This window comes from Corvus hawaiiensis, chromosome Z (assembly GCF_020740725.1).
Source record: "Corvus hawaiiensis isolate bCorHaw1 chromosome Z, bCorHaw1.pri.cur, whole genome shotgun sequence".
Taxonomy (NCBI): domain Eukaryota; kingdom Metazoa; phylum Chordata; class Aves; order Passeriformes; family Corvidae; genus Corvus; species Corvus hawaiiensis.
This window is the reverse complement of record NC_063255.1, coordinates 32,324,488-32,340,317: the sequence shown is the minus strand read 5'-3', so window position 1 is coordinate 32,340,317 and position 15,830 is coordinate 32,324,488. Positions and strand designations below refer to the sequence as shown.

Genomic DNA, 15,830 nt, shown 5'->3' with positions numbered 1-15,830 from the left:
TGTTTATTCTCTAAATGGGAATAAAAAACCAAGGTCTATAAATTTAATATGGCTTGCTATCCAAGCATTGCTCCCACAGAGCTAGTATCAGGAAACAAAATACTGCAGCTCAGCGCTACAGTAAGACTCCTGTTTTGATAACTGTGCAGAACAAGAATGTCACCAAATTATGAGCTGCAGCAAAGTCTGATGGCACCTAGTTACTACTGACCTTGTAAGCTTATAGAGTGGAGAATGAAATGGGAAAATTGGAAAATAACATATTCCTTAGAGTTCAGGAGGATCTGTGGCATCATTCCTAAAATGTTTTGATTTTAAAGTTCCCTGTAGAATACACGTAAAGGCACATACCTTACAATATTGTACAGATGCTTAAAGAAATTGGTGACTTTTCAAAGGGCCTTGTGTGGCCAAGAAGATCATGTGACTTTGAGGAACATGCAAAAAATTAGGAGCTAAGAAATGTTAAGTTTAGTTAGAAAATCAGTAATGGTAGAAGTAGTCTAAAATTACCTGATTCAGGGTTGTTAGGATAGTTTTATTACTGGATATTAAAAATCACTAAGGTTAGATATTAATGGCTGAGAAGAAAATAATCTCAGGGCAACTAAGTGGTATTGTTGTGGTTTATCTCCAGCCATCAGCCAAGCCCCACACAGCTACTTACTCCCCACCAGCGGAATCAGGGAGAGAATTGGAAGGGTAAAAGCTGAAAACTCCTGGCTTGAGACAAAGGCAGTTTAATAGGGAAAGCAAAAACTGTGCACACAAGCAAAGCAGAACAAGGAATTCATTCAGTGCTTCCCACGGGCAGGCAGGTGGTCAGACATCTCTGGAGAGCAGGGCCCCATCATGCCTAATGGTGACTTGCGAAGACAAACAACAAGACTCCAAATGTTCCCCGTTCCTCCTTCTTCCCGCCTTCATATACTTTATATCTGGAGTGTGGTGTCATATGGTCCAGAATGTCCCTTTGGTCAGTTGGGGTGACCTGTCCTGGCTGTGTCTCCTCCCAGTCTCCCATGCACCCCAACTTCCTCGCCATTGTAGGAGTAGCAGCGCAAAAAGCAGAAAAGGTCTTGGCTCTGCGTAAGCCCTGCTCAGCAATAACAAAAATATCAGCCCTGTGTTCAACACAAATCCAGAAGATAGCCCTGTACTTCACACTGTGAAGAAAGTTAACTCTATCCCAGCTGAAACCAGCACAAGCACAGAACTGATGAAGTCTTCAGTTGCTCCCTGGTGATGTGGGAAGTCAAATGAAAGGAGAGTGTTTGTAACGTATGGCATTACAATGAGTGGGGATTTTCTTAAGTAAGGAAGATGTCACTAGAAAAACAAACTGGAAGGCTGTTAGTGTAGCTAGGTGTGTGAATTGTAGTGTACTTGGCTGTTGACAAACTTCAGTACTGTTATCTGTAGGTAGGTTTGTTTCAAAGATACAAAAATATTTTAAAAGCAGTAAACTTAAAGTTTTTCTTATGATATGGAGGAAAGCGGACAGGTAGTGAAAGATGAGTATTTTATCAAGGAAAAGGAAACAGAGTGGGTAATCCTTCTCTTACAAAACTGATGCAAGCACTTCAGAGGAAGTCACTGTCATTTTTCTGATTTTAAAAGTGCACATGGGGATCAGCGAGTCATTTGCCCAAAATCCGTCTGCTACTGATGAAAAGGAGCCTGTACTATTGAATCCCACCACCACTCTGGCCATCACTGTCTAGGTGGGGGTATCTGTGGAGTTCACTTAAGTACTCTGCCTGAAGCTGCAACCAAATTGTTTGTGGTGGATAGCTGACCACATGGATGATCCTTTCAGTATAGGAAAAGTCATATATTGTTTACCACTGTGAAAGTTAGGATCCGTTTTTAGAGTTCCTAGGTACTGTAATAATGTTGCAGAATATACTGCAAGAAGATGGGACTTTTTCAGGTACTCTGAAGGAGCTTTTGTTGTCATCTTGACACATTTTAATTTTTTTTCCTTGTAAGTCAGACTAGTAAAGGAGCCAGTATGAGAACACTGAAGACAAGTTAAAAGCTCTAGTGTTTTCTGGTTGTGCATGTTCACTCTTGCAGCATCTGGTTGCTATATTTATCTTTCAGGAGTCAGCATATGACCTAGTACTAATTTTGAAGCAAGACAGGATCCAGAACAATGGCAGTGCTGTTGTTCCTCAGGCCCCACAAGAGATACTGGAAAAAAGGCTTCAACACACACCAAGAGTGATATGCTTCTGTAAGAGGGACAGAGCTTAATATAAAGTATGAAGTCTCATATGTAATGAGAAGTGGCCTTCAAAGCACAAATCCAATTAGTTTATTTCAGAGGGGTGAAAGAGTAGAATTGTAATAGGCCTGTAAAGAACAGGAATGTGCTTACCAGGCAGCCACTTTTGTGCTCTTTGTAGGTCAATTTGTCAGGACAATGGAGAAGTTCACTGCGAATTTCCTAGTTTTCTTTTTCCTAAAAAAGCATTTTAAACTGTTAGGATGCTTTAGGGTCTAAGCATGTGGGTTGCCCATTACCACATCATTTTAAAGTGCCTATACTGACAAAAGAAAGTAATACAAATTGTTCATAGGGTTCTCTGCCAAAATCATATTGTGTTACTTTCATTGAAGTACAGAACCTACCTTGGTTCCGAAGTGCCTTCACTTGTCAGCTAAGATGCTTGTGTGACAGAAGATCCTGCCACTTTTTGTGCCCAATTCCTAAGCAGAGGGAGCTGATTAAATAATGGGTACCTTAATAGTATGTGGTGTGAGATTGTCTGGATTCACCAGAATTCAGCTTGAGACTTTGTGGGTTTTTTGGTTTGTTTGGGGTTTTTTTCACACACTAGAACAAGATGTGTTTGCTAAATGTGTATCATGCTAAGTGTGAGCATCGTAGTTTGTTTGGAACAGGGCTCTGGAGCAGCTTTGAGGGTAATATGTATGGCTGCTTGATAAGTAATACAAGAACATACATACTTTGTTTTGTTAAGTGGTGTGTTGCCACCATTTGGTTTCTTTAAGCATTAAAAAAATAAATAAATAAATACACTACAAGTTGTGTCATACCAACATTTTTGTCTATATGTATATATCACATTGAATATACATTACCTATATAAAGAAAAGTGAAACTGAAATTCCTTACTGCTGTGTACCCTTGTAAAGAATTATATCTTAACAAAAAGTACAGGCTGTTAGAAAATGTAATCCTGAATTAGATCTCTCTTTGACAGATTGATTTTTATCTAAGGAATTCTGTGATACTTCTGTTTTCTCACTAACCTCCTACCAATTTTAAGAGTGTACTCGTTAGATTTAAGTATACATTTAACTTTTGTAGCTATAGATGGATAAAAAAGCAAAATTGCTGATATTTTTGGTTGCATTTTCACATTTAATTCAGGTTGTTTCTTGGTGTTTTTTCCCCACCAAGGAAAAGCTATAATGTCTAAATACTGTTGTGCTTGAAAACTGTCTTCATAAACTACTGTTGGGTCCTCATCAGACAGTGTTCTGATCTTTCCACTCCTTTGTATTCTTCCCCTAATTGATAAGACATATGGGTCACGAATCTTATCCTAGAGGGATGCAATTGAATCTGGTTTTACTTTTTTGCTCAATAGCCTTGTCTTCCTAGACATCTTGAACAGAGGGCTTTAGAGTTCCAGAGGAGTTTGAAGAATTATGGACTCCTCCTTTTGTCTTTGAAATGAACCAAAATTTTAATACCTGAGAGATTTCTTTGTGGTCAGAAGAGATAGTTCTTCGGTCATGGGCACATTGCATTCTAAACTGATAGATTTGTAAATGAAAACAGTAGCACAATTGTAGGTTCCTTCACTTCTGCAGCCGTGGAGGCACAGTGTTTCATTTCTTCCCATGTTACCTCTAATTCTTAATTAAATTCATTAGCAAACGACCCCTTGGTCGTCAAGAACATGACTGTTCATAAATTTTAGGATTTTTTATGTCCTTGTAGACATTAAAAAACCAGATAAAAACATAAAACAGATAGAGAAATACCCATTCACTACCTTCAGTGCTCAAAACAGACACAAAGATTCGTAAGATCACTTAATTACCAACCTTTTTTTTTTTTTTTAACTTAAATATTCCTTTTAATTAAAACCTATCTGGTGATCTATGTTTCACATTAGGAAACAGATTTTGGTTGTAGTAGGTGCAGAGAGATTAAAGTTGAAGAGGAAAAAAGAAGGGAGTTATAAATTTACGAAGGAAAAATATCTGGATTTGCCAGATATATATGTAACTTCTACACATTTTTTAATATTTCTTTTCCCAGGGGAAGGCATATTTGTTTGGCATTCTCATGTACGTTTGATGTATATTACAAGAAAGATATGGAAGGAGGTTTGAGTGCGAGAACATGCCAGAGGTATAATCAAAAGACTGCAAAGACCTCCGACTTTTATTGTATTAGTGAATAAATGTTTTGTTTTGTATTCTTTGAAAACAAGGAACAACACAGGATTTGACAGCCTTGTCAAACCTCCCCCCTTTGTGATAGAACTATGTGTGCTGCTAAAATTCTTGACATCTCGATTGAGCTAACAGTGTATCTAAGGAGAAGATACTTCTATGTGCATGCTTATGTATTTCCAGCTCTCTTCAGATGAGTTGTGGCCCTGTGCCCTTTGCCCAGCTGTGAGGTTGGAGTTGGTACTGTTGCCTTACTTGAAAATATGTTCATTCATTCTCAGTGAGTTTTATAGGTAGAGGTTTTTAGGCAATATGATATTTAAGAGGGGGGTTGGTTTGTTTGTTTGTTTGTTTGTTTGTTTTTATATTGATGTGAGTGAGAAGCTTATTCATGTTTCCTGTAGAATACAAAATACCTGCAGAGGATGAGAGAGAATAACGTTCTGTCCTTGCATAGTTTGATAAATTTTCATCTTAAGTTTGGGGAACTTCTATGTTAGCAACTAAAAGGTACCTACTTTTCATCAATGATGCAGAAGTGCTCACATTCAACACACCTAAAAGTTGCAGCTGGTGTGTAACAGATACCCAAATTCCTTTTGCACAATCAAACTTTTATGTTATATATTTGAGACACTTCCAAAACTATTTACTGCAAAGCAGTGGTTCAACTATGGTATAAATACTGACATTTGGTGTCACTGAGGACTTCTGAAATTTGATCTAAATTTAAGGTCTTTTCAAGAGTTCAGCTTCTGGTTGAAATCTTATGGTTGAAAAATACCATAGTTGACCCTGTATATTGGATAAGAACAGTGGTGGAAAAGTGGAAGTGTGGCAGTGTCAGCAGCATCATGATGGAAGTCTTTTTTCCTAGTAAATATTAGAAAACTTAAGTTATATGTGCTAGTGAAAATGAAGTATAGTCTCTGATTTTTTTATCAGTAACTGAACCGCTCCTGAATATAGTTATTTCAATGAAAAAACATATTAATTTAGTAGGGATTATAATGAAGTACATTTGTAAACAGAGGTTGATGTGAACAAAATTAATAATGATATTTTCTTTGAAGTAACCTCTATTTAATCTCTTTCTGTTTCAGACTTGTACTATGGTGGGGAAGCTTTCTCTGTAGAGCAGCCACAGTCTTTCACTTGTCCTTATTGTGGGAAAATGGGTTATACGGAAACATCTCTTCAAGAACATGTTACTTCTGAGCATGCAGAAACATCAACAGAAGTGGTAAGGAGCCTCAGAGCTTGCTTTCATGGTGGAAATATATTTTAAATAGTCTCATTTCTGAAAAATTGTCTTCCTGTTCTTTCCTGAAGCATGTGTTCATTTAAGTGCTAAGTACCTATGTTTGAGAATGACGTCAAAATTCTTCTGTGATTTATGGGTATCATAATATAATGAGCTTGGTTCCTTCTTTTAGAGTTTCTGCTTGTTGTCGTGATATAAAGGCCGCCTAAACATAGGAGATTGTTATATTGTAAGACAAAATTTAGAAAGTTCTCATGGTTATTCTGTCTAGCTGTGTCTCCCTTTTCACAGTTAGTATGTAATTGTTCTGCAAGCTTACAGCTGTGCTGGTTTTCTGTAAGAGAGAGGAAGACATGCAGGTAGTTTGTTGTGTTTTCTAATAGCATTTTTAATGAACCTCTTATTTTTTATGCAGTGGGATTTTAAAATTGTTTTAAAACTATTCTTGTCAAAGCAGGGGGTTTCCCCCAATCCATAACCAGTAGGACACTAAATGGGGTTTTAAATGCACTTCTTAAACAAGTTTCAACATAAATACTTCAATTGGAGATGTTAACTCCTGATATCTTGATTGACCTTGGGAGGAGAAGAAACTCGGTTAGCAGAATGACATGGAGGGTGCTATTCTCTGGTTAACTGTTTTACCATAGACCCCGAGGAAGAAAGTGATACTTGAAGTGGATTACTCATCACTAATATATTGTGAAGAAATCAGTTATAAATAGGTTCTCTCTATTCTAATTCTCTAGTTTTCTTTTCTTCCGCAGAAATTTTGAAAGTTAATGAATGACTCTTCAAACCTAATAAGGAGCTTGGGTGAAGAGGTGATATGGAAAGGTGTTAAGACCTTTCTTAAAAACACAGGAAGTGAAAAGGTTTACTTCACAATCAGTTGCACTGTGGTAGAATTATTTAACTCTGTGACACACTGCAACTTTTACAGTCCTCTGAGTTTTTCTTAAACTTTGCAACTTTTACACACAGCGTCAACCACTGAAAGTTCTGCATTTGGATGACTTTATTTTGTTTGGTGGCTTTGTATTGCAATTCTGATTTGGACCACCTGATGTCAGCAATATGTTCCTGACACAGAGTGTCCATAGATCCTGGGTTTTTAAAGCTGAGGCGCCCTTGTTTGCAGTTGTGACTTCCAGAACTCTGCACATAAAGCTTAAATTTGTGATTCTTGACACCTGCTACTCTGGTGAATCCTGAAAGAGTTAAATGTGTAAAAAAAAATCCCACAAAATTTTCCTTTTTATGCATCAGTCTGCAACACTGCTGTATCATTGTTCCAAACAATGATAAAGGGCAATATTTTTTGAATACGATTGTTACTGTTTGTGCTAAGTTTTGAATCTGGCTTTTGTGATAAATGCTTAGTATGCATGCACATAAAATTGTTTGGGTACTGTACCCTTACTGAGATAGTGAAGGGAAAATACTATGGATTCTAAATGTTCGTAGTTACAGGCTTTCAAACAATTATTTATGTTTACTGAGCTTGTAGTCATTGGAGTATCTCCTTCCAAAGATGTGTTTTGTTTTAGACATGTATTTTTAGGGATGTAAGGGAACTTTACATTCCCAGTTTTTCAAGGAATAAGCCAAAAAAATTTTTGGTCTGTTAAATTTTGCCATTTTTATATTCAGAGTGATGCAGATAAGAAGTTTACTTTCTGCTGATTTTTCTCACTTATAGACACTGGTAAGTACAACAATGTTACATATCTGCAGGCAGCAATCACAGACTGAATGAGGTTGAAAGGGATCTCTAGAGGTTATCTTGAGCAGGGTCACATACAGCTGGTTGCTCAGGACCATGTCCAGACAGTTCTTTAATAGTGACTCCACTAATAGTGACTCCACAGTTAATTCTCTGGTTAACTTGTGCCAGTGCTTGGTGATCCTCACAGTGAGAAATGTTTCAGCGTTTCCTAATGTTTATGAGGAAGCTCCTATGTTTGAATTTGTGCCCACGGTCTCTCATCCTGTCGCTGCTTGGCTCCATCATTCTTTCAAGTTCCCTTTAGGTATTCATGGACATTCATAAGATACATCCCCCATTAGCCTGCCCTTCTCCAGGCTGAAGAGTTCCATCTTTGTCAGCCTTTCCTCCATTCCTGAAATCATCTTTGTGTCCTCTTACTGAGCTCTTTTCAGTGCGTGCATGTCTCTCATACATGCGGAGCTGGGAACTGGGCACTGGTGCTGGATGAAGGCGAAGGGTCACAACCCTTGACCTGCTGGCAGCTCTCTTCAGTGGAGCCCAGAACACCACTGGCTTTCTTTGCCACAAGAGCACACTGCTGTCTTGTGGTCCACCCGGACCCCAGGTTCTTTGCTGCAAAGCTGTGTTCCATATGACTGGCCTCCAGTGTGTGCTGGTTCCTGGGGTTGTGCCTGCCCAGGTGCAGGACTTTGTACTTCCCCTTTGTAAGGTTCCTGTTGTCCCATTTCTTCAGTTTTTTAAGGTCTCTCCAAAGGGCCACACAGCTCCCTGGTGTATCAGCCACTCCTCATAGTTTTGTGTAATCAGCGGAATTCCCACTAATCACCACCCTCTGAGCCCAGCTGTTGAGACATGCTCTCTACTTATCCAGCCTGAGCATCAACAACTTCTCTTTGAGAATCCTGTGAGAGGCAGTGTCAGTGGTCTACTTGAGGTCCAGGTAGGAAGTTTCCCCTACTCTTCAGTCATCTACCAGGCCAGACACTTCAGCATTGAAGTATATCAAACATGCCTTCCCCTTTGTGAAGCCAGTGCTGACTACTATTGATTATTTTCTTGTCTTTTCATGTGCCTGAAAGTGGTTAACAATAGCTTCCTCACTTGCCCAGGGATCAAAGCAAGATGACCAGCCTGTAGTTCCCTAGGTCCTCCTCTTACTTGCCTGTCTTTAAGATGGGAGTGAAATTTGCTTTACTCCAGTCCTCAGGCATCTCACGCAGTCACCATTATTGTTAAAAGATTGAGAGGAGGGAGCCTCACAATAGCATCTGCCAGCTCCCTCAGCACCTCTTGGTGCATCACACCATCACAGCCTGTGGATTTAAGTATTCCAGTTCACATAAGTATTCTGCAGAGTAATCCTCTTCCAGCAGGGGAATGTCTTCACTGCTCCAGGCTTTCTCCCTGCTCTGTGGGGCCTGGAGTGGCAAAAGACCAGTCTTGCCAGTAAAGACTAGCAAAGGAGGCACTTGGTACTTCAGCTTCTTCTGTGTCCTGTGTAACTAGGCCTCACATCTTTTGAGCAATGGGCTCGCATTTTCCCTGGTTATCTTTTTATTTTCTCTGCACTTCTAGAAGCCCTTCTTGTTACCTTGGATACTAATTGCCTGACACAGTTCCATTTAGGCTTTAGCTTTGCTTACATTGCCCTGTGATGCTCAGATAATGCTTATATATCCCTCCAGGGCTACCCTAGGAGGGTAACCTCTGTATGGGGGGTTTTTTTGTGTTTGAGTTTGTCCGAAAGTGTCTTGATCATTTATGTAGGCCTCCTGGCATTTTTGCGTGACTTCGTGTTCATTGGGATGGAGAACTCTTGAGTTTGGAGGGAAGTGGTCTTTCAATATTAATAGGCTTTCTCGGGGCCCCTTTACTCTCCAGGTTCTTACACCATGGGACTCCTCCAAGCAGTTATTTTGAGGCCAGAGTATGCTTTGCTGAGGTCCAGGGTCATGAGCTTGTTTTTCATCTTCTTCCCTGCCCTCAGGATCTCGAACTGCACCATGTCAAGGTCACTGCAGCCAAGGCTTTCTTTGACCTTCACATCCTGACTGATATCTTCCTTGTTGGTAATTATGAAGTCCCATCTAGCACCTTTCCTTGTGTGTTCCTTTATCACTTGGAGAAACCCCGAGTGCACTCCAGGAGCCTCCTGGATTGCAGTCACACTGTGTTGTCCTTCCAACAGATTCTGGGGTGGTTGAAGACCTCCATGAGGATCAGGTCCTGCAAGTGTGAGGCAGCTGCTCTATGTCGCTAGAGGGCCTGATCTGTTTCTTCCTCCTGGTCAGGTGGCCTGTAGTAGACAACCCCTATAACATCACCTTTGCCTGTTGTCTTTTTAATTCCAACATGTAAGGTCTCCATCAGGTCATCTTCCATCCAGACAGCACTTTTAATGCACCCCAGCTGCTCTCTCACTTAAAGAGCAAGCCACCCTTCCTGTTGAAAGAGCCCCCTTCCTCTTCTAAAGAACCAGTATTTCTTCACCCATATAATGTCCAGGGACAGTGGTTAGAGTTGTAAGGCAGAGGAGTCTGGGAATCAGTATGATGATTGTTTTTGTTGGTGTTGGGGGTTCAGGTTAGTTGGACTGGCCCAGATGAAATTTAGTGTTCAATTAGAAGTCTTGCTAGCATTGTAAATGAAAAAATATTTAGGAGACTTCATCAAATACCATCTCTTCAGTCTTGTTTCAGAACAAAGATTCAAATTTTCTGCTATTATATTGCACTGCAAAAGCTTTCTCACTTTTGGGAAGACAGTAACTAGGCCTCTTGGTACATGAATTGTAAGCACTAGGTTGTTGATACTTTGAGGATAAAACTGGGGAGAGCTTTTTCTGCAGTAATGAAATGGACAATCTGAGACAGTCTCAGTGTCCCTGTTCTCCCAGTGACTCTTGTTGAGGTTACAGAAGTGCTGTCACTTACAGAAGTGCTGTCACTTAAGGTGGTTACTTTGTATGTAAATGGGGAAGTTGTGATAATACATGCACAGTTCTGGAAACTGGCAGGGTTGTATGAGTGGGATTGGCTTAGGCCTTTAAAGTCATCGTTCAGGGTTGCATGGTGATTTCCTAATACAAATGCTCATAAATTTAAGAGAAAATTCTGACAATATTTGCCTTTCATCTGCACCGATTGTTCATGCATGTTATAATTAATAATGATTTTTAGCTGTGTCATGCTTAATAAGTGATCCAGCAATCTTTGTTGTTTGTGATTCTGTCAGAGCTTATGCTTAACTAAGTTGCTGTTCGTGTGTAACAGTGCTGGAATAACTTTCCTTAGTCAATAGTTCTTGAAAGTTTAGTTGATACTTTGAATTTGGGTTGGGGTACTTCAGTTCCTTCTTACTCACTATTCATTATAACCTTTTCTTAGCTGGTATTTTCCTGAGGATTGAGTATATTCACAAATATGGGCAGTTAATTACACACCTTTGTCATGTTAATAAAGAATTTTCTGATGCTTTCCTGCTTTCCAGGAGTGGGTTGTTCTTCTTACATTGGGTTTCTGCTTCCTCAGAGTAGCTTAAATAAAAGAAGATTGCTTTGAAAGTGTTGTGCTTAATCTTCTGTTAGAAGATTAAGCAGCTGTAATGAAGTTTAGGGAATTCAGAAGCATCTGTCCAATACACATCCATTCCTATATCCCTACAGGATAGCTATATGATATGTTGGCATAGCTGAGTATTTGTTATGTTATGCTGTAATAAGATGTACCCTGTAGTGCACTTGTTTGGCTTCTGTAGAGGTGAAAAATCTGTGGAGAGAAATGCTGAACATTAAAAATACAAGGGAAGGAGTTGTAGCAAAAAGCTTTTAAAATGCCTGGTTTTCTTTTCAGAACTGATCACTAAAATTAAAGTGGAATTAGATGCAGCAGCTCCTGTCAAAAGCAGCTGAGATTTTATAGTAAACTTCAAGACCTTGTTCTCACCTCCATGAGAGTCCAACAGATGTGTGTTCTTTTATACAAGTGTTCTTAATGCTTGTGGTCTTTTGACATCTACATTCATCGGCTTAAGTATACACATGAAAAATGAAATAAAAATGGAAGATGCCATTTGTAGAGTCATTCAAAGAACAAGTCATAATTATGGTAATAGTAGTGGTAATGTTTGCCTGCTTAGTTAACTGTATTTTGGTTTAAAAAACAACCAAAAACCATTAAGCGGGGCGGGGTGGGGGGGGAGGGAACCAAACAAAATCAAAGAGAGACCTCAGTACCTTCTCTCAAAATACTGTTGTGGCGGGGTATGGAGATTACCCCTTCTCTGCCAAGTCTGCACTTCCTGGGTGGTGTGGTCTCAGCTTGATACTTAGCAAATAGGGGCAGTTTCATTCTGATTCCTTTGCTGCGATGAATGTCAAGGAGGCAAATAACATTCCTGTATGATTAGACTTGACTGACTGGGGCAGAACTGGCATGCAAATACTAATTTTCAAGACATTGCAAATTGAATTTGAGAATCCTAGCTCTGGTTTTCATAGTATTCTGAAGTTCATAAAGTAAAAGGTGGCCAAATTAATGTCTGCACTTCAGTAATTTTTCTGAGTTTTTTGAGTATGTTGATATTCAGGTGTTTGTGAATGCCAAAATATGATTTTAGAGCATAAGAGCCAGTGTCTAATGACTGATTCGATACAAGTTCTATTTCTTGTAATATTTATAAAGTTGGGTTTTTTCCTTGCTTTGTCATTTCAGATTTGTCCAATATGTGCAGCATTACCTGGAGGGGATCCGAATCATGTAACAGATGACTTTGCAGCTCATCTTACACTGGAACACAGAGCTCCTAGAGATTTAATATCCTTTCCAATTTGAAGCAAAGGGGCTAGACTGTTTCACCTAGTAGTCATGGTGACTTGGTTTGATTTTTATAGTCAAAGGGTCATATTCTGGATTTCCTGGAACTTAGGTTGCTAAAGATATGTATGTCAAAAATAAGAAGGTTCATCTGCTAGTTTAAAAAAGTGTGGTTATCAGACTGTGCACAGACTTGTAGGTATACTTGAGAGTGTTTTGTGCTCTAACAGCAGAAACATTTACAGAATTTTGACAGAGGTTTTTTCTACTTGCATTGTGTTTTATCCTGCCTCATCATTACTCTTGGTGCTGTTTTATATGTATCAAGATTCAGTGCTTGTATATATTTATGACTTAGATGATTGAGGCATAGCTGCTTGAATTGTAAACTTGCTTAACTACTTTCAACACAATCTTTTAATAAGTAATCTTGTTGTGTTACTGACATTTTGTAATACAGCTCAGAAAACCTTCAGATTTTCTGGGAAATAAGATCTTGTCCTTCAGTTACCTTAGCAGCCAGTTACGGACATTTATCTGTGCTTGATGGCTGAAGAGCTGGAACTGTTGGGTTTTTTCATCCTTGTTATAGGAATATTTGTCTCCTTCTTTGAAGTTTTTTTTCCTCCCTAGAATTAACTGATAAAATATCTTTTGGTTTGGGCTTTTATTTAATGACATGCAAGCTATGTAGCATCCCTACAGTAAGGAATCTCTAGATTATTCCATTTTTTCTCATTTAAATAGACAGAAAAAAAGACTGCATTATAAGTTTGATAGTGGCTTTTTTGTTCAGGGATTTTTAAAAAGGAAAAAGGAATAATGTAAGCGCAAGCAGTTGAATTTAAAAAAAAATCCAAGCCCTATCAAACAGAATTGATTGCACTAATAGAAGGGAAACAGCATTTGAGGTGATGGCTCCACTTCAGTTATGATTGTGTTTGATTGCATTTAAGTTTGTCAGTATTAACATGGTTTAGGGTCAGGACTGACTAAATGTGCAGGTTAATTACTGTGCAATAATTGGATCAGGTAAAGGAGTTTGGATATAGATTTAAACTGTGAAAGGTGAATGATGGAAAAACTGATGCAAAAATCAGTGCAAAGTCAGACGAAGGCAGTTGCCTGTACTTTGCTCTCTCACAGACAGGAGTAGAGCTCTCAGCACTCAGGAGGAGCAGGGTGCTGAATACTGTGGCTCTGGTTATGAGAGCTTGATCACAGGCATCCCCAGTGGCCAGGAGTCATGCCATCCTCCCTTTCTGGAGGAGGTGGGATAAGATTGATGAGGGGAGAGTGACTTCCAGACCACCAGATCTTTCCTGGCTTTTGGACAGCTCTGAAATGTTGCTTGATGGCTGATGTAGTTTGAGCAGTTTCTCTTGTATCGTCTTAGTTCTGCTCATTGTACCAGCTGTGAGATTTTCATAGCACCTGCCTAATTAGGCTTTTTCTAGCAAGAATTACATAACTACATAGCAGTGTACCAGAGTTCAAACTGTGGGCTTCCAACATTGACTTAACTGCTCTGTTAAGGCAGGAAGTTTAAATTTTTCCAGCTACAGAGTAAAATTAATTTCCTACTGAAATACACGAGATAATTGATTAGAATTCAGGCTACGGCTGCATTTTCTCCTCCCTAGTACCAGAGATGCCACCAGATGACTTTTAATTAGGGAATGTTTGAGCTAGAAAAGACAACCTTTTTTTCAAATACAGAGTAAGGTTTCAGTATCAGTCATCCCAAAATGGATATATTTTGGGAATACAATGCCCATGGTTAAAGATAACACATGTAGAATTTTCTACTTGTACTCTATTGTGTTGGTGTCCAGAGTTGTCAAATTTCTAAAACCTGGTAAGAAGTATCTTGAAGTGTCTGTTTGACATTGGTCTCTACATCATATCTAGCAATAGGCAGGTCTAAAGCAGGAAAAAAGGAAGCAAATATGCCCTTTTTCACTCAGGGTCTGGCAGTGTAGGAAATAAGAACCATCAGACTCTTAACAGGAAGCTGTTAGAAAGCTGCTCTCTGATATACAATTATATTGCTGTATATGAAGTTGAAGCTGTACAGAACAACTCTCCAGGCCCTGTAATTGCTTTCATGTACAAAAAGGAGATAGAGGAGGCTCTTGGCTTGTACTTTTTCTAGAGTGAAAATTTATTTTGCAGTTTGAGGTAAACATTTATTGTTGGATCTGCTACAGTTCTGAGAGGTGGTCTTATCCACCAGCTATTAATTAGACATATTTGGTTAATTTTGGTTTTTGTTCTTTCCTAGAGTTGTCCCAAAACACTGCATGTGTTTCTTACTACAAACCTTGTGCAGCTGTTGCAAGGTGTGTCATTTATTCCTACAGTCTGTGGATAGCTCTTTAAAACCCAGTTTCTTTCTTTAGCAGGAAAATACCTGAAAATTCATTAAATACATCTTTTCAGTGTTAATCATGCAAGTAGTTCTCACATGACTATTCAGTTTAAATGTTTGTCACAAGGTAAGGTTTGCAGAGTCTTTTCTTACTTCAGCATAGCTGGTAGGACTCAACTGCATGCTTAGCTGGTATTTGAAGAATGACTTTTATCTCAAACCACTTTAAAAGCTGCAGTTGGGAGAGTTACCCTAGAGTCCTGTGCTTGAAAAATCCTCAGATAATATCCTGTTCTAACATGTTTAATTATTAAAAGCTTGCCAAACTACATAGATTCTACAGTCCATCTAATTTAGCAACTCATCTCCAGTAGCATCCAAAATTGGCACATCCAGAGGTGCAAGACACTCTGTACTAAGCAAAGCGTGTTCTGTGCCGGTGAGGTTTTCCTCTTGCACCCTAGATGGTAAGTTTTACTCTGTAGCATAACCAACAGTTTTGAAAGAAGCAAACGTTCTGTAAAGTCATCTTGTACTGGCCAGAAGCTCTCTCTTCCCATGAGAAGTCAAGTCATTCCTTTCAGTCTTAAGTTCTTGACCTCTGTGACATCATGAGGCTCTGCCTCATAACTGTGATTTATGAAAAGTACATTGGACACTACCCTTGCACAGAAATTGGTACCATATGAGTGGTAACCATACTATTATAAAAATTTAAAAATGGGAGATGGAGATCTAAGCTGAATTCTAGTAACACTAAAATAAAATAGTAAAGCCTATGCTATTTCATTTTTCACAAGTGAGTCATGCTAGTAATTTTTAAGAAGAAGCCTTGTCTGGACTGTCTTGGAGGAATGAATGTTAACAACTTTATGACAAAAATAATCTTTAAATAATTTGTTGATTACCTCAAAATTTATATGAGAACCTATAAAAGTGTGACACAAAATACAAGCATCTGATAGGGGGAAGTGGGGAAAAGGGAAAATGAAAAGCATCATTGGCATAACTTGAATTAGTGATATTTCTTTCGCTGTAAGAAAAAAGGTGAAACAAAGGGGTGTGATGGATGTGCTGAATATTCCAGAAACCTGCAGTTTCCTAAAGAATGAAGTGATGAAATTTCTTGGATAAAAGCATGAAGTACAGAAGTCAAAAGGAATTCGGTAATTATCCTGATCGGAATTGTAGTTAACTTTTTAATTATTT

General features: G+C 38.9%; 1 protein-coding gene across 1 annotated transcript in view; it reads left to right on the top strand.

Moving 5' to 3' along the window:
- Positions 1-15,830, top strand: part of KCMF1 (potassium channel modulatory factor 1) — a 44,844-nt gene that overhangs the window by 24,607 nt on the left and 4,407 nt on the right. Inside the window, exons 3-4 of the mRNA XM_048291832.1 lie at positions 5,544-5,683; positions 12,149-12,250. Coding sequence (XP_048147789.1) covers positions 5,544-5,683; positions 12,149-12,250 — 242 coding nt within the window. The remainder of the gene's footprint in view (positions 1-5,543; positions 5,684-12,148; positions 12,251-15,830) is intronic.